At 40.1% G+C, this 18,514-nt stretch overlaps 1 protein-coding gene and 1 long non-coding RNA gene across 2 annotated transcripts; both read left to right on the top strand.

Moving 5' to 3' along the window:
- The first annotated feature begins 11,543 nt into the window (after positions 1-11,543).
- LOC129775341 (uncharacterized) lies at positions 11,544-12,339 on the top strand. Its single transcript, XR_008742936.1, has 3 exons — positions 11,544-11,763; positions 11,821-11,894; positions 11,946-12,339. It is a non-coding gene; the product is annotated as an uncharacterized LOC129775341 (long non-coding RNA).
- A 1,058-nt stretch (positions 12,340-13,397) lies between these two features.
- On the top strand, positions 13,398-16,837 carry LOC129773957 (uncharacterized). The gene is made up of 4 exons (XM_055777634.1): positions 13,398-14,006; positions 14,090-15,142; positions 15,518-15,800; positions 16,677-16,837. Exons 1-4 carry the CDS (start codon positions 13,398-13,400, stop codon positions 16,835-16,837), a joined length of 2,106 nt encoding a protein of 701 aa, XP_055633609.1.
- Positions 16,838-18,514: the final 1,677 nt, after the last annotated feature.

Genomic DNA, 18,514 nt, shown 5'->3' with positions numbered 1-18,514 from the left:
AAGAAAGTAGAAGGGGAAATTATTTGCTTGGAGTGTGAAAGAGAAAGACTGATCACGAGCGAGCCAGTACACTTCCAAGATGGCAGAAGAGTGGTTTTAGCAAGTTGGCCCACCTTAGGATATACTTCTAGGTGCCTTGGTCCATGGTGCTGTAGGAGATGAGATGAAGATAAGAGAAGAAATGCGAAATAATTGAAATATAGGTATATGTAAATGTAAATCGATTACAAAATCCTTTTGTTTCATCTGTTCATGATCTTTGGTAAAGCTTTGGCTTTGTATGCAAGTGAATTCTTGGATTACCCATACACGCAAGCAAGTCGTGAGAACATTCCTTAACAAATAAGGAGAGAAAATAATATAAGAGCGAAATGAGAAAAGCTCTAATTTGTCTCTGTTCGGATCAACGTTGCCAAATGTCTTTTACAATTATCTGGATGCATTAGAAGTAAAAGTAAAATAATTCGGAAACATTGGCACCATTGGTCCGAAAGAGTATCAGCTAATAAAAATGAGACAAATGAGCAATTAAAGAATATCTCTTTGGCTGATGCATGCCACTAGTTCGATGGAACGTCAGTCTCTAGAATAAAGTTAGCAGAAACGGTCACTGGAATTCAACGATGCTTAAACGGGAACACGACAGGTGCTTAACCCATTAATGACCAAGTTGTTAAAAAATATTGTTTTTACCTGCACTTAGAAAAATCCTCGGTCGAAAACTACCAAATACATTTGGTAATGCAAACATTAGTAAAATGTACTATTTTTTTTGTACATATTGTCAACAAACCGGCATCCCTACCAACGGTTAGTATATTTTGCTCGATAACATTAGTAAACATGGATCTTGTCATATCTGAAAACTTGTATTGTTGCCATAAGGCAATACGGAGGTATAAAAAGGATATAATTCTAATACGTGCATTTTTGGGGGAAAATGTAGCCGATATTGGGCTTACGAATCATGGTTCTGCTTGACATATATGTTTATTAGTACGGTAGAAAATGACTATAGATTGGTACTCTGAGAGGAAAATTTAGTACATATGACCTAAGTGGTGCGGACTCAATTTACTTCATTTTCAAGCAAATTCATGCATGTTTTCAAGCGATTTCTTGCAATAAATTCTCAGACCACCAGAGATGCCAGATTTACAAATATGTTTGTAAATTTACAGACATTTCTGTAAAACACTTTCTATTTTTGTTTTAGACTTTTTGGATATAACAATATTTCACAGGTTTTTGAAAAATAAGAGGCTCTATCCATCACATCAAAAATATTTGACTCACCATATGACATTTTTCCACAGTTTTAATACAGAAAAGTTATTATATTTAGTTTATATCAATACACATGACGTTAGACCAGCGATACTCAATCAGCGGCCCGGCAGTCTTTCTGGTTGGCCCATCTGGTGTGTATAAAGTTTGGAACTCATACACATAAGTACTTTTGCCCTGACATCATTGCAGACGAAAGAGAGCATACGGTTATAAACAATTAATGAAAAATTGCATTCTATGCAGTTAAGGAAAAATCTTGAACGAAAATTGTCTCTGATAATTATTTTCTGTTCTAGATAAGATTGTTTTGCTGAAATGCAAGGAGATTTATTGAAAATAGTTAAGTTAGGGTCAGGACTATGTCTTCTAAGTATTTGAACAACATCGAATAAAAATTTTCATTCTATTTTCAACAATTTACATTCGCTTTTGGGTCTGCTTATGACGAAATATGGGTTACTGTTCGATATTGTTACCACAGACATGGTTCATGGCCGTGTGGTGATCTAAAACTTGTATAACCTTGCATGGCGGATGGTATACACTGCATTTTCTTATAAATTTCATCAACGACAAGACCGCAAGCCTTGGTGGATGTCCAATATATCAACGAAGAAATAATGAATTTTATAAAAATTAACAACGCGTATGTATGTGTATGTATGTATATGTAGATCGTTGAAACATTTAAACACACTTACAACACATAAGTTATTAAGTGGTCCGAAAAATCAATTTTTTCCACTTTTTCCCAAAAATGACAAACGAAAATTAATAACTTTTGAATCACTGAACTGATTTAGATGATCGACATATAAAATTGAAACTAATGACCTAGCCTTTTATTAAAAAATATTTAACTTGCGAAAAGAATAATTATATTTTAGTATTTATTGATTTTAGTCGTTTTTCATTTTTATGACTTTGGCGCTATATTTTTTTATATTTTTTCTTGAAAGCTGAGGAATTTTTACATAACATATCTCGATATCAGAGATGCTATTTTTTGGTTTTTTTAGATATGATTTTTCAAAGTTCACTGGTGGTTCAAAAAATCATTTTTCCCCCTTTGTCCAAAAATAACTTTCTGCAAAAAATCATAACATTTGATTAAATTGAATACACCGATTTAGATGATCGATATATTAAATTGAAGCCAATAAGCCAAGCCAATAATATCACACTTGCGGGAAGATTGGATTCTAGTAGCATAGGTCTAGTTTAGTCACATATGAATATGTTAAATGTTAAATTTACAAAATTATAACTTAAAAACGATAATTATAGCATCTTTGATATCGAGATATGCTAGGTAAATAATCCTCAGCTTTCCATAAAAAATATAAAAAAATATAGCGCTCCTATCTTTAACCGAGAAAACTATGAAAAACTAACTCAATCAATAATTACAAAAGCAAAAATTCAATTTTTTCGCAGAAGGAATATTTTTTCAAAGAAAAATTACTCGTAAGCTTCAATTTAATATACCGATGATATGAATCGGTCCAATAGTTCAAAAGTTATGACTTTTTGTAATGGGAAAAATGGGGAAAATTGTTTTTCGAACCATCGATTAGTTTTGAAAAATCATATTTCAAAAACGAAAAAATAGCATATCTGATATCAAGATATTTTATGAAAAAAAATTCTAAGCTTTCAAGAAAAAATATAAAAAAATATGGTGCCCCCTATTCCAAAACCATGAAAACATTAAAAAACGACTACAATCAATAATTACGAAAATAGGATCCATATTATCTACAAGTTCAATATTTCTCAAATAAAACTCATTGGCTTCAATTTGATGTGTCGATCATCTAAATCGGTTAAGTGGTTCGAAAGTTATAAATTTTTGAAAAAAGTCATTTTGGGAAAAAGTGGAAAAAATGATTTTTTGGATCACCCTAAAATGGAAATGGGCACCCTAATGAAAAATTAAAAAAATACGAGTCTAATGTTTTGCGATAAAGAACAAAATTACAACTTTTGACGAAGATCTGAGAACCACTATATTGGTTTGGCGCGATGTACAAAGTATTAATGAATATGTGAAAATTAACGTTAAAAGACATTTCTATAGATCTGCAAACTTTTACAGACTTTTCCCCATTTTTAACAGACATTCACATGTTTTTACAGACTTTTTCTAAAAATCATCTGGCATCTCTTCTTTCCACTTTTTATCGAATATTTTCAAATCGCAGGAGTAAACATTTACGTGACTCTGACTTCGTTTGTTTTTATTTCGTTCGGAAAAAACGTTATGTCAAAGAGAGGGGACATTAAAAATGCGTTTCTCAGTGAAAGGCTTAGATGCTCTTTCAGAGATGCAATGGTTAATTGAACAATTGACGGAAAAATGTAGTTCGGTCATTTTATAATTTTAATTATTTTTGCCCTTGACAACAATACCTCTTTTATAGTGTTGATTATCATAAGAAAAATAACACTCCTGATCGTTGGATCTCTTTTGACATTTCAATTGGATCTTTTTTGACAGCCGTTTTGATTCAGTCCGCACTGCTAGGTATATGACCAATTTTTTGGTAAATATTACCAATTCGCTAGTCATTTTCTACCCTACTAATCATTGGTACATCCTACGAAAAAAAAAATAGACACAAATGTCAAACAAATGGTTTGTAAGTCCAGTGTTGGCTCAATTTCGGCTTTAGTAATGGCAGATTTGTTGGCCCTCCATTGGTTCAATAGAATTTTTGTTTCAAATATTTTTATTCTTATTAATATTCTCCATTCGCTATCCAACTCTTGACGAGTAAAGTTCAGTGTCGGTATTGTGCGTTGCCACTTTTGCTATTGTGCTATTGGTACGAGTGAATCGTGTACGAGTGAAGGTCATTGCTGTCCGCTTTCGACCTGACCTTTTGTGAAGTGGAACGAAGGAACAAAGGAAGCAGCGCTCTTGCAGCGAGCCGGATTGCGGCTGTTGAACTGATTCGGCATAACGGGATCGCCATCGCGTGACTGTCGCAAACGGGATTCATCATCACGTGGCTGCGTAAGCTATTCTTGCGCTATTGTGTTGTCTCCGTAGCGCGTAGCCTCTGTCTCTCCCTGATTAGGGCAGTAGAGCGCATTATTGGAACAACTTATATATTAAGATTATTGTTAAAATCAATAATAATTTAGAAATAAGACAGAAATTTTTGTAAAATGGAGAATAGTGGAGGATCTCCAGAGATGGAGATCTCCGATAATGAATCTCATACAAGATCTGGGAAAAAACATAAACGAGTCCCTCATAAGGAAGATAATTCTTCTGGGGACGAATCCGCTCATCCTACCAAGCCCCCCTCTAAGAAAATTGCAAGCCTCCCTTCTCAACCCACTGTTACTTCCACTCCCCCTCTCCCATAATCGATTTCGCTTCCCCCTTCTGATGCTTCCGATCCAACCCAATCCTCGTCCTCGTCCTCATCCTCATCCTCGTCTTCGTCCTCATCCTCGTCTTCCCCCTCTGTTGTCACCGCTCCACGTGTCAGAGTTTATCCAGAAGATGCACCTGGAACTGGCCCTTGGGTTGTTTTCCTCCGGCCAAAACCGAAAGGAAAAAACCTTAACGTGATTCAGATCATGAAAGATCTGGCCAGATATACTTCTATATCTGAAATTCGCAGGGTTAGACCGAACAAATTGCGAGTTGTCGTGAATGAACGGAAACATGCAAACGAGATTGTTGCTGATCAACATTTCACTCTCGAATATCGAACATTTATACCCTCCCATAACGTAGAAATTGGGGGGGTGATAACTGAAACGGGTCTGACGAGCGAACAAATTAAAGCAGAAGGAAAAGGCAAGTTCAAGAAGCTCCCCTCAATGGAAGTGAAAATCTTGGACTGTCGCCAACTCGGGAAACTTTCCCATGATGGGGACCAAACTAAATTTACGCCGTCCGACTCGTTTCGAGTCACCTTTGCTGGTGCCGCCCTCCCTGACTACGTTATGGTGGACAAATTGAGACTACCTGTGCGACTTTTCGTGCCAAAGCCCATGACTTGCAACAAATGCAAGTCAGTTGGTCACACTTCGGATTATTGTGCCAACAAGGAGCGCTGTGCCACTTGGGGAGAGCAACATGAGGGAAGTGCGACTGAGCATAAATGTCCATATTGCGGGGGATCCCCACACGAGCTCTCAGTTTGTGAAAATTACAAGAGTCGCTGGGAGAAACAGAAGCGCTCTTTGAAGGAACGCTCGAAACGCACTTTTGCGGATATTTTAAAGGGCGCTTCTCCACTGGCCCAACAACAACAACCAATCAACACACAAAATGTCTTCGCCACGTTGCCCGTTGACGAAATAGAAGCGGACACAGCTAACGGGGGCACACCGTTCATTTTCCAAGGGAATCCCCGGCGCAAAAATGTGACCACTCCCAAAGTTCAAGGACAAGCCCCTCCGGTGATACCCCCTGTTAGCATGCCTAAAAAATCGAGTGCAGCGGACAAGCAAAATCAGGTTCCTCCTGGTTTCCGTGGGAATAATTCACTTTCGAATGGCCCAGCACTCGAGGGGACATCAAAAACCCCAACTGTCCCTGTTATTCCGTCCAGTTCAACTTCCCAATCGGGATTTATAAAGTTGTCTGACCTTTTGGACCAAATCTTCAAGTGTTTTAATGTTTCCGACTCCATCTGAACCCTTGTCATCTCAATGCTTCCAGTATTAAAGACAATTTTGCAACAATTGATGCAAACATGGCCCCTCCTTGCAATGATTATCTGTCTTGATGTCTAATTCAAATAGAGAGGTCGGAGTTATTACTGTTTTACAGTGGAATTGTCGTAGTCTTATCCCTAAATTGGATACATTCAAAATTTTAATTCATAACTACAATTGTGATGTTTTTGCTCTGTCCGAAACTTGGCTTTCTTCGCGAGATGATATCTCTTTCCACGATTTTAATATTATACGCTTGGACCGTGATGATAGATACGGAGGGGTGCTTTTGGGGATCAATAAGTGCCACTCATTTTTTAGAATTGACCTTCCACCTATTGGAGGGATCGAAGCTGTTGCTTGTCATGCAAACATCAGAGGCAAAGACCTCTGTATTGTCAGCTTGTATTGGCCTCCGAGAGCTGCGGTTAGCCGCAAACAACTTGATGACATGTGCTCACTCCTTCCTGAGCCACGATTGATCTTGGGAGACTTCAACTCTCACGGAACTGCCTGGGGGGAACAGTACGACGACAATCGTTCATTGTTGATATATGACCTTTGTAACAGCTTCAATATGACCGTTTTGAACACTGGGGAAACAACACGTGTACCTAAACCTCCTGCTAACCCAAGTGCTCTTGACCTCTCGCTTTGCTCGAATTCACTATCGTTAGATTGCAAGTGGAATGTAATCCAGGATCCCAACGGTAGTGACCACTTGCCAATCAAGATTTCTATCACCAATGGGTTGAATTCTTCTGAATCAATAAACATTGCATACGACCTCACAAGACACATTGACTGGAAAAAATATGCGGACGCGATTGCTCTAGCCATCAATTCCAGAGATGGTTTACCTCCATTGGAGGAGTATAACTTCCTTTCTCGTTTGATCTATGACAGCGCGGTTCGCGCTCAAACAAAACCCATCCCAGGTTCCACCATTTCCCGAAGGCCTCCCAATCTATGGTGGGATAGCCAATGTTCCAAGCTTTATGTAGAAAAATCGAATGCATTTAAAGCTTTTCGGAAACGTGGAACCCCTGAAAATTTTCAAACGTATTTAGCCCTTGAAGATCAATTTAAAAACTTAATCAAAGGGAAAAAACGTGCTTATTGGCGAAATTTCGTGGGAGGTTTGTCACGAGAAACGTCAATGAAAAAATTATGGAAAGTGGCTCGAAACATGAGAAATCGCTCTTCAACGAATGAAAGCGAAGAATATTCACATCGATGGATTTTTAATTTTGCACGGAAGGTTTGTCCTGATTCCGCTCCTGTGCAAAAAATTGTTCGAGATATACCACAAGGTAGGTGCGATCTTGATTCCGAGTTTTCGATGGTAAAATTCTCTCTTGCTCTCCTTTCATGTAACAATTCTGCTCCGGGATCGGATAGAATTAAGTTCAACTTGCTGAAAAACCTCCCTGATGTGGCGAAACATCGCTTGTTGAATTTATTCAATCGGTTTCTGGAGCATAATATTGTTCCAGATGACTGGAGACAAGTACGAGTTATAGCTATTCAAAAACCCGGAAAACCCGCGTCCGACTTCAATTCATACCGCCCAATAGCAATGCTGTCTTGTATACGGAAATTGTTGGAGAAAATGATCTTGTTTCGCCTTGATCGATGGGTTGAAACGAATGGCCTACTCTCAGATACACAATATGGGTTCCGCAGGGGCAAGGGGACGAATGATTGTCTTGCGTTGCTTTCTTCAGAAATTCAAATGGCTTACGCCGAAAAAAAACAAATGGCTTCAGTATTCTTGGACATAAAGGGGGCCTTCGATTCTGTTTGAATAGAGGTTTTGTCGGACAAATTACACTCTCGGGGTCTGCCGCCTCTATTGAATAATATGTTATATAACTTGCTTTGTGAGAAACATTTGAACTTTTCTCACGGAGATTCGGCAGTAAGTCGGGTCTCTTACATGGGCCTCCCCCAGGGCTCATGTTTAAGCCCTCTTTTGTACAACTTCTATGTAAGCGACATCGACAATTGCCTTACACAAAATTGCAGCCTAAGACAATTTGCAGATGATGGAGTGGTGTCTGTCGTAGGATCAAACGAATCCGACCTGCAAGGACCCTTACAAGATACTTTGAACAATTTTTCAACCTGGGTCATTGGGCTAGGGATCGAATTCTCCACGGAGAAAACAGAGATGGTGTTTTTTTCTAGGAAGCATAGACCAGCAAAACCAAAGCTTCAACTTTTGGGTAAACCGATCACTCATGCTATGTCATTCAAGTATCTTGGGGTCTGGTTCGACTCCAAATGTACTTGGGGGGCCCATATTAGGTATCTGAGTAAAAAATGCCAACAAAGAATAAACTTTCTCCGTACAATTACCGGCACCTGGTGGGGAGCCCACCCAGAAGATCTTATAATGTTGTATCGAACAACTATTCTCTCAGTGATGGAGTATGGCAGTTTCTGTTTTCAATCAGCTGCCAAAACACACCTCATTAAACTCGAGCGAATTCAGTATTATTGTCTCCGTATCGCGTTGGGATGTATGCCCTCAACGCATACCATGAGTCTCGAGGTTTTGGCAGGCCTACTCCCACTAAAAGATCGCTTCAATTTATTATCTCTTCGGTTCTTCATCCGGTGTAAGGTCATGAACCCATTGGTGATCGGAAATTTTGAGCAGCTGATCGAGCTAAATTTTTTCATGAGTTCATATCATGAATTCATCTCCATGCAGGTTGATCCTTCTTCGTATATTCCCAACCGTGTTTGTTTCCCTGACTACATCAATTCCTCTGTGCATTTTGATCTGTCCATGAAGCAAGATATCCATGGATATTCAGATTACCAACGATCGAGGATCGCTCCAACGATCTTCGATGAAAAGTATGGGGGTATCAATTGTGATAATATGTACTTTACTGATGGGTCCACTATAAACGAGTCCACAGGATTTGGAGTGTTCAACGAATTTTTTAGCACCTCACACAGTCTTCAGAATCCTTGCTCAGTGTATATTGCTGAATTGGCAGCAATTCATTGGGCGCTGGACAGCGTCGCCTCACGACCTGTTGAACACTATTACATTGTAACGGATAGTCTTAGCTCTGTCGAAGCTATCCGTTCAGTGAGGCCGGAAAAGCACTCGCCGTACTTCCTTGAGAGAATACGAGAAATTTTGAGTGCTTTATCCAGACGCTGTTATGTCATTACCTTTGTCTGGGTCCCTTCACATTGCTCAATTCCGGGTAATGAGAGGGCTGACTCATTAGCAAAGGTAGGTGCAATTGAAGGCGATATTTATCAGCGTCAAATCGCCTTCAATGAATTTTATTCTTTAGTCCGCAAAAATACCATCGCTAACTGGCAACGCAAGTGGAATGAAGATGAATTGGGCCGGTGGTTTCACTCGATTATCCCTAAGGTTAGCCTCAAACCGTGGTTCAAAAGTCTGGACTTGAGTCGGGACTTTATTCGCACCTTCTCCCGACTCATGTCCAATCACTGTTCGTTAGATGCACTACTCTTCCGTTTCAATCTTGCCAGCAGCAATCTCTGCGTTTGTGGCCAAGGTTATCACGACATCGAGCACATTGTTTGGTCGTGCGAGGTGTATCTGGTCGCCAGATCGAATTTAAAAAACTCCCTTCGGGCCCGAGGAAGACAGCCCAATGTGCCGGTGAGAGATGTGTTGGCTCGGTTAGACCTTGATTACATGTCCCATATATATGTTTTCCTTAAAGCTATAGATCTTCGTGTGTGATTGCCCCTACATCCTCATACCCTCCTTCCCTTCCTTTGCGGGTAATTCGTCCCCTTGCTATAAATAGTAGAATAAGTTGAAATGTAAATACACTATAGATATACGAATAGATTTATAAATTGAGTGTTCATCAACATTGTTACAATTTCCTTATATCCCATCCTTCTCCTAAAAATATGTCACCCTCCTAAACTCGAGTACACCGCGAGTAATCGGTTTTCCACCTTACTAACCATAGATGTAAGAAAATTGTTTATATATATAGTTTTAAAATTATATTTAAGAATTCGGCTCCTTTAAACTTAAGTAACTGAGCCTGTAAAAATAAACGAATTAATAAAAAAAAAAAATATTCTTATTCTATTCTTATTTTTATAAAATATTGAAAAGATTTTCGTGCAGGCTTTTAACAGGCGAGTTGGGTATCACAGTACTCAAAAGTGCGCTTTTTCGGACACTTGCGAAATTTTGCTAGATCGCAAATTGCATCAATTCGTTCTCATCTTCGAAGATGATTTGACGCCGGAAATCGGCACCACGTCGTGCGTACTCGAACGGGACATCGAAACAATAACCCTCGATAATGGATGTCACGGGTAATACTTTCGACGAGATCGCAGTCTTCTGCAGTGGACTGTTGTTTTCCGATCCTATGTTGATGTTGTTGTCCGAGGGGAACATGCCAGTAGGGGCAATTGACTCGGTTTGACGCTAGGCTTTAGACGATTTTTTTTCTGCCGTATCGACGATGGAATTGGATCTCTGTGTCGGAGTTGTTACTCCCGGAGGCCGAGCCGGAAGTCTGCAGCACCTGCTCGTCGTTTTAATCTTGTGACAGCGGAACATCAAATCTGTTCCGTTCTAAACGGAAGAATTAAAATATACATTGTAAGGTTTTAGCAGTAAAGTTCCTCGGTAACATTTGTAGCGCAAACGTGGCAACTGTAACAGGTGTACATTTGTGTATTGTAGTGTTTAACATTTCTTGTAAATATTCCGTTAAGTGTTATGTAATTATTTTCAATATTGTGCATACACTTACTTTCTAGATAATTTATTTATATATTATTCACCCACTTTTGGTAGATTTATTTATTTATTTATTTATTATTTATTTATTATTTATTCATTATTAATTTATTTTTTATTTAATTATTTATTTATTTATTTATTTATTTATTTATTTATTCGTTGGTGGAATTATAATGTTAATATTTAAATGTTGTTCCGTGCATGATTTAATTTTCCTATTCACACTTGCCAAACTTCTACTGTAACATAATGATTCAGTATAAATGAAACGGACTTTTTCTTCGTGGAAATTGCACGCAATGGGTTTCATATATTGCATGAAATGCGGTGCACCCGTGGCCGAGTGCTTAGCGTCTCACAATCTCATGCCGGGTGTTCGGGTTCGATTCCCGTTCAGGCCGGGGGATTTTTCGTCAAAGAAATTTCCTTCGACTTGCACTGTGATCACGCGTATTCTAGAGCTTGCCCCTCGGAATACATTCAAGGCGTGTTATTTGGCTTAGAAAATCTCAACTAAGTATTAATAAATGACGCTAGTTAATGCATACGTTGAGACGGCAAAAAGTTCCTCAGGGAACGTTAACGCCATACAAGAAGAAGAAGATGAAATCGTTGTGTTGTTGTACGCAACACCACATCGAAGAGCGCGAGTAAAGCTCATGTTCCGCCACACCAATATATGCTAAGAGCGAGTAGCTTAAGCTACGCTCTAAATGGTCACTCATGCGCGAGGAAAATAAAGAAACCAGGTTTCGTGGAAGAATCGCGAGAATTAGCTCAACCTTGACAAAAAAGAGCGGACAATTATGACTTGTTTGGCTGCGTGACTGGGGGTTTGAGGAAATTCGCGGTTCAAAAAGAACATTATTTGCTTCGGCAAATATTGTTCCCCTGAAGTAAAAAGGCTAATTGTTTCAAGGGACTCGAACGCTTTTGCTCGTCCACTTTGATCCAATCAGTGGAAGAGGCAGCAGTGCGATTTTTCAAAATCGCGTCGCGGTGTGACTTTACAAGTAAATTCTGTATAAACGGTTTTTTCAAATGTGCTTAATGTTGTTTGTTCTTGATAGGGAATTTAACGAAAGTTTTCGAAGACTTTAGATATCCGTTAAGTGTCTGTGCTTGTGAAATAAAGCTCAAACAGGTAAAGTTTAGTTTGTAAGCCATAAGTTCAAATTCTTATTGCGTCGAACAGCCGTTCGACGGCTGTTTGTTAGGGATTATTTCCCAGGTAGACACTCCTTGGAAGCTCGGTGCATCGCACTCAATCAGCCGGACGCACTTCTGACCCCACGGTTGGAGTCAAAGTTTCCCGACAAGCCTATTTCCGTCGGAAGGGAGTGCTACGTCACTACAGCACTCCGGACAGAGCAAGCAGAGCGATAAAGTCAAAACGTGAGTACCCATCCCGTTATAACATGCGCATGTGGGTGGGTATTTTTAAACTTGGAACTGATGAGACAGTGAACACTGAAATAAAGTTTACGCTTAAGAAAATGGAGACGCACGTGGCACGGAATTGTTAGGGATGTTAGGGAAAATGAAATTGTAATTTAGCTAGTTAATAAATGTTTAAATGATATTTAGTTTTGTTATTTGGAGAAACCGTACGTTTTATGATCGTTCGTGATACTGTAGTCTGTTTGATTTTTTGGGTATATGTTTGGAGTCCCACTCTTGTTTCTGAAACGAGAGGTAATATTTGGACAGCAGAAGGATTCGAGTGAAGAGCAATTTATTGTGCCTTTTTATCCAGGTTCAGCTGCGAATTTCCTCCGATCCTTTGAGCGAGTAGCCGAGCAAGTCATAGGAACGCATTTAGGAAACATTTTGTAAAGAGTCACTGTTCGAGCGATTCTTCAACAATTTTCAGAGGCCAGTTTCAAGACTGGTCCTTTGCCGGGCAAATCTCGCGTGAGTGGTCCTCCTAGAGGTGGCGCTTAAGCCACTCGCCTTTAAAGAATCCCCGGAACAGTGGCGAAACCGTAGCTGTGAGTTCTGCACGCTACACAACATTGCTTTCCTCATTAACCGATGGTAGCATATCGAATAGGTTGCGATAGCTATATAAGCGAGTTAGTACAGACGTAAGTTTTCAGTTTTATTCCAACCTTTGTAAAGACAACAACAATTAAATAAATTTGAAACAAGTCCGAACAGTGTCATTCATTTCCGACCAAGATTGTAGATCCACACAAGAACCCCACCCGTGGTAATTCTGTGTGGACACCTACATTTGACAAAGGTCTATGGAATTCCATACATACCAAATACAGTCCACCGTATAATTGCCCGAGCCCGAACATTGGTCCGAACGAGCCGGATATGGATTACTGAGTGCGATTCCCGTCAACATGTGAAAAAGTACCCGAAAAGAAGAAAACCGAAAAGTGCGCCAAAGAAGCCGTGCACAAACGAGTTTCACGGAAGACGAGTGAAATCAATTGATGATGCCAATCCAACATTCACCGAAAAAGACGAACCAAGACGAAGGAGAATCTGAAATTTTCCGAGGATTTCCCGACGAACCCGATAGGAACAAATCAATCATGGACAACATTGCTGCCGATGCGAAAACCACGAATTACTGGCAATCATCTTGAAGTTCCGGAAACATAAATATGTATTTACGGGCGATATTACGAAAATGTACCGACTGATTCGTGTGCATCCTAATGACACTCATTACCAGAGAATTTTTTGGCGAGAAAATTCATCCGACCCAGTAAAGGTATTGGAGCTGACAACAATAACGTATGGTACTGCCTCTGCACCGTTTCAAGCCACTAGATGTCTGATACAGCTTGCAAAAGAAGAAGAATCGAATTTTCCCATAGCATCCAATATCATTCGCAAGGACTGTTATGTTGACGACGTGATATCTGGAGCAGATACATTCGAAGAAGCTAACGAAGCTATCAATCAACTGAGAAGAATGCTAGCGAAAGGTGGTTTTCCAATTCGCAAGTGGTGCTCCAATTCAACACAACTATTGCACAATCGTCCTATTGAAGAACAAGAAACGTTGAAGCCCTGGAAAGACCGATCCATCAATAGTGTGACTAAAATACTTGGTCTGACGTGGAACCCGTTATCCGACGAACTGCTGATTGCTGGTGAGTTAGAACATATTGAAGATCAAAAACGACGAACTACGAAACGACGAATATACTCCGAGGTAGCAAAGCTGTATGATCCATTGGGATTATATTCCCCAACAGTTGTGTTAGCTAACTCGTGCAACAGCTTTGGAAATGTAAGATCGGCTGGGACGATTCAGTCGAAGAATCATTCGTTCAACAGTGGTGCAATATAAAACAAACTCTTCCTCATCTTAAGAAAATAACGATTCCTCGTCAAGTGACATACAACGGAGCTATTGATTTTGAGTTGCATGGCTTTGCAGACGCCTCCAATTTAGCTTATGGCGCATGTGTATACGTGCGAAGTTTGTTTCCCGATGGCTCAGCAAAATGTCGACTGGTGAGTTCAAAATCGAAGGTCGCCCCGCTACACGAATTGACGATTCCACGCAAGGAATTGTGCGCCGCGTTACTGCTGACACGACTGGCGAAGAAGATTATTGATGCTGTAGAAATGAACTTTTCTCAGATAATGTTGTGGACTGACAGCCAAATTGTACTTGCTTGGCTGAAGAAAAATCCCGACCGATTGCAAACCTTCGTCAAAAATCGCGTGATGGAAATTCGCAATGGTTCGGGAGAGTATCAATGGAACTATGTGAAATCGTGTGATAACCCAGCAGATGTGGTGTCCCGAGGCCAACTACCAACGATCCTTGCACAGAACGACATGTGGTGGAATGGTCCCAATTTCCTTACCACATCAACCATCATTCTTGAAACACTGAACGACGTCCCGGAAGAAGATTTACCTGAAATGAAACCAGTGATCATGAGTCATTCAGCAACAATATTGGAATTGCTTCCGGTATTTAGCAAGTACAGTTGTTTCCGAAAGCTGCAAAGAGTGATCGGTTGGATTCTACGATTCAAAAATAACTGTCATCAAAATCATATCATTCAACGCCATTTGACAGTAGCAGAAATTCGAGAGTCAACGACAACAATCATACGAGTGATTCAGCACATAGAGTTTGGAGATGAAATTCGGCGTCTCAAGTCTGGTCTTCAATGCAAGATTCTTGGCCCTCTGAATCCAATTTATGTCAACAATTTACTACGTGTGGGTGGAAGGCTGAAAAACTTCAATTTAAAGAATGAATCAAAACATCAACTCATCCTTCCGAACAAGAACATTGTGACTGCACTAATAATTAGAACAATGCACAACGAACTTCTGCACATTGGAGTTTCAGGGTTGGTATCAGCAACTCGACAGCGCTTCTGGATTATCAACGCTCGTTCAACGGTAAGACAAATCATAAGAAGCTGCGTGAAATGTTTCAGAACTGGTGTTTCTCAATTAATGGGAGACTTGCCGAAACAAAGAGTATCACCTGCCCCTCCGTTCAATATCACTGGTGTAGACTACGCCGGTCCTGTTATGGTAAAGCAAGGAAAGTATAGACCCAAGATTGTGAAAGCGTACATCTCAGTTTTTATTTGTATGGCGACAAAGGCCATCCATCTAGAGCTGGTATCAGATCTCACGACAGAGGCATTTATTGCAGCCCTTCAGCGCTTCGTAGGATGAAGAGGAATGGTGTCAGAGCTGTATTCTGACAACGGTTCAAATTTTCGAAGTGCTTCCACCGAGCTTCACAAATTGTTTCGCTTGTTCCAGGATCAAAATGAAGTCAACCAAATAGAGAAGTTTTGCCTGAACCGAGAAATGGAATGGCATTTCATTCCGCCAGACGCTCCCGAATTCGGCGACCTCTGGGAGGCGGCCGTAAAAAGCACAAAGACACACCTGAAGCGAGTTCTTGGAAATGCTTTGTTAACATTCGAAGAAATGGCTACTATTCTATGCGAAATTGAAGCCATCCTTAATTCAAGACCACTATTTGCTATCTCTAACGACCCAACGGATCCGGAAGTTATCACGCCAGCACATTTTCTCATAGGTAGGCAGTTAACAGCTGTACCAGAACCATCCTACACAAATGAAAAAATTGGTCGACTCAACCGTTGGCAGCACATTCAACTGATGCGCCAACATTTTTGGAATGCTTGGTCAAATGACTATCTCAACAGCCTACAACTTCGTAAGAAAAATTGGATCACTTCAGAAAACATACAACCAGGAATGATAGTGCTTTTACAAGATAAGAATCGTCCACCACTTCAGTGGAAGTTAGGTCGAATAGTAGCAGTTCATCCTGGATCTGATAACTTAATTCGCGTTGTGAATGTCTGCAGTGGAGGTACAAGTTATCGCCATCCCATCACCAAACTTTCAGTTTTGCCCATTGAAGTCAATCAACGCGAACCGGAGAGCAGTGAAACATAACGTCTCACTCGGGGGGAGTATGTTCCGTTCTAAACGGAAGAATTAAAATATACATTGTAAGGTTTTAGCAGTAAGATTCCTCGGTAACATTTGTAGCGCAAACGTGGCAACATTGCTTTCCTCATTAACCGATGGTAGCATATCGAATAGGTTGCGATAGCTATATAAGCGAGTTAGTACAGACGTAAGTTTTCAGTTTTATTCCAACCTTTTTAAAGACAACAACAATTAAATAAATTTGAAACAAGTCCGAACAGTGTCATTCATTTCCGACCAAGATTGTAGATCCACACAAGAACCCCACCCGTGGTAATTCTGTGTGGACACCTACATTCGACAAAGGTCTATGGAATTCCATACATACCAAATACAGTCCACCGTATAATTGCCCGAGCCCGAACAAAATCTGCCGGAAGAAAACCTTTGTTATAATATTAATAATATTCCAAAAATCTTTCACACATCTAACTACGAAATTTATCTAAAACAGCTAAGGTTCGTAGCGCTGTCGACCGGTTTCGAAACCGGCACCAAATCGTGTTCATTATTGCCACTATTGACCGCCTTTACCAATGGATCTTTACCTTTGTCTACTTCCTTCCTTTGGCGGATTGCTTCATTGCCGATCAAATGCTCCAGTCGCGCTTCTAATGATTGCCTCCGAGCTGACAATACGACCAGAATTAAACATGTTACTGCTTGATATGACGCTCCAAATTCGAGCGGAGGCAGCATGTACCGATCCAGCAACGAAGCGCCTTGAAGCAAATTTACCAAGCAAACTGACTCTCCCCACCATCCTCAGACGTGGATTTTCTGTTGTTGAGCTCCGTGAAGTCGTGATTTGTGGAGGAAATTGTGTCGCGAATAGGACACATATCGCTTTCCGTAACGATGTGTTTGAAATTGTGAAACTTTCGCCGTGGCATATCGTTCATCAGCTAGTGGAGTTTTTGCTGCAGACAGTACATATATGACTGGAATAACACCGACAATCTGCGCTGTTGCTGCTTCTTCTCATCCGAGTCGATGTTGTCCGAATCGGAGCTGGTAGTCTTTCTAGCTGTTGATTGCTCAGCGTGAAATGGTTGTTGTTGGTTTCCTCGCTGCTGACGGACGATTGGCCCAACTGATATCCTTCGTTTCCTCGAACAACGAATCGATCGAGAGGCGGTCCATTGCTGCTGTTGGTTGCGATCTGCGGATAATAGAATAAGGGGAAAAATCAAATAATAATCGGATCATCAATCAATTGTGCACAGCGACATCTGCCATTTTTGGCCTCTGATGTTTAGTTTATCTAAACGCTTACGGCTGCGTGAAACCTTTGCTATGAATTTGAACGATTTTAGGCTGAAAAAGGAAAATATTTAGGTAGAATGAATCGTAATAAAAACCGAATGCTTACCTCCGAATCGCTTCGCTTCCATTAGAGAAATGGCGGTTGCTCACACACAGTTGCTTGAAATGAAAATACTCAAGGTTACACATGCTATGAAGTAAAATGTACGAATCATTGGTAGGGATGTACATTACATCTTACATTACATATCAGTTTAACAAAGTTTTGGTAATATTTACAAGAAATGTGTACATTTTACTAATGTTTCGACTACTAAATATTTGGTAGCTGCATTTACTAAAGTTTTTCTCCAGTGTAGCATTTACCAAAAAATTCGTTAGATTTACTAAGTATTTCTTTCAGTGTGGTCATGCGGATACAGTACTCGTCCGCTAATTGGAGGTTTTTGGTTGGGATGCTTTTTAATCGGGAGTTCGCTAATTGGGACGCGACCTAATTAAAAAACAGTCATCTATCAGAATCATATGTCTGGGGGTCTTCGTAGCCACTTGGTTACGCGTTCGCTTACCAAGCGATCGATCATGAGTTCAAACTCAGGGCCCTCAATTGACCATCTTTGTGTTGTTATAGAATAACTACGTTCACGCAACCATCATCAGCGATGGAAATCGATCCACGGTGGAACAAAGATCGATTCATCCATACAACTGCTCTGCTCTGCAAGAAACATCGGGCTGCTGTTCTATAAATAACTCAACAATGATCAATATCAACTGTCTCCGCTGTCCGGTCTGCTGAACAATGGATGAACAGAAAGAATACCCTTACGCCTAAATGGCTACTACTGTGTAATTTACCATAATGTAATGGAACAGAAAACTTAACGCCTAAATGGCTACTACTAACTACTGTGTAATTCACAATTCATAGAAACATAAACATATGTACATGTACACGATTAAACCCGGCTCTGTTACAGCTAAATGCTAATGAGCCTAATAAATAAATGGGATAAAAAAAAAAAA

This window comes from Toxorhynchites rutilus, chromosome 3 (genome assembly GCF_029784135.1).
Source record: "Toxorhynchites rutilus septentrionalis strain SRP chromosome 3, ASM2978413v1, whole genome shotgun sequence".
In the NCBI taxonomy this organism is placed as follows: domain Eukaryota; kingdom Metazoa; phylum Arthropoda; class Insecta; order Diptera; family Culicidae; genus Toxorhynchites; species Toxorhynchites rutilus.
This window is presented reverse-complemented; position numbering and strand designations above follow the sequence as displayed.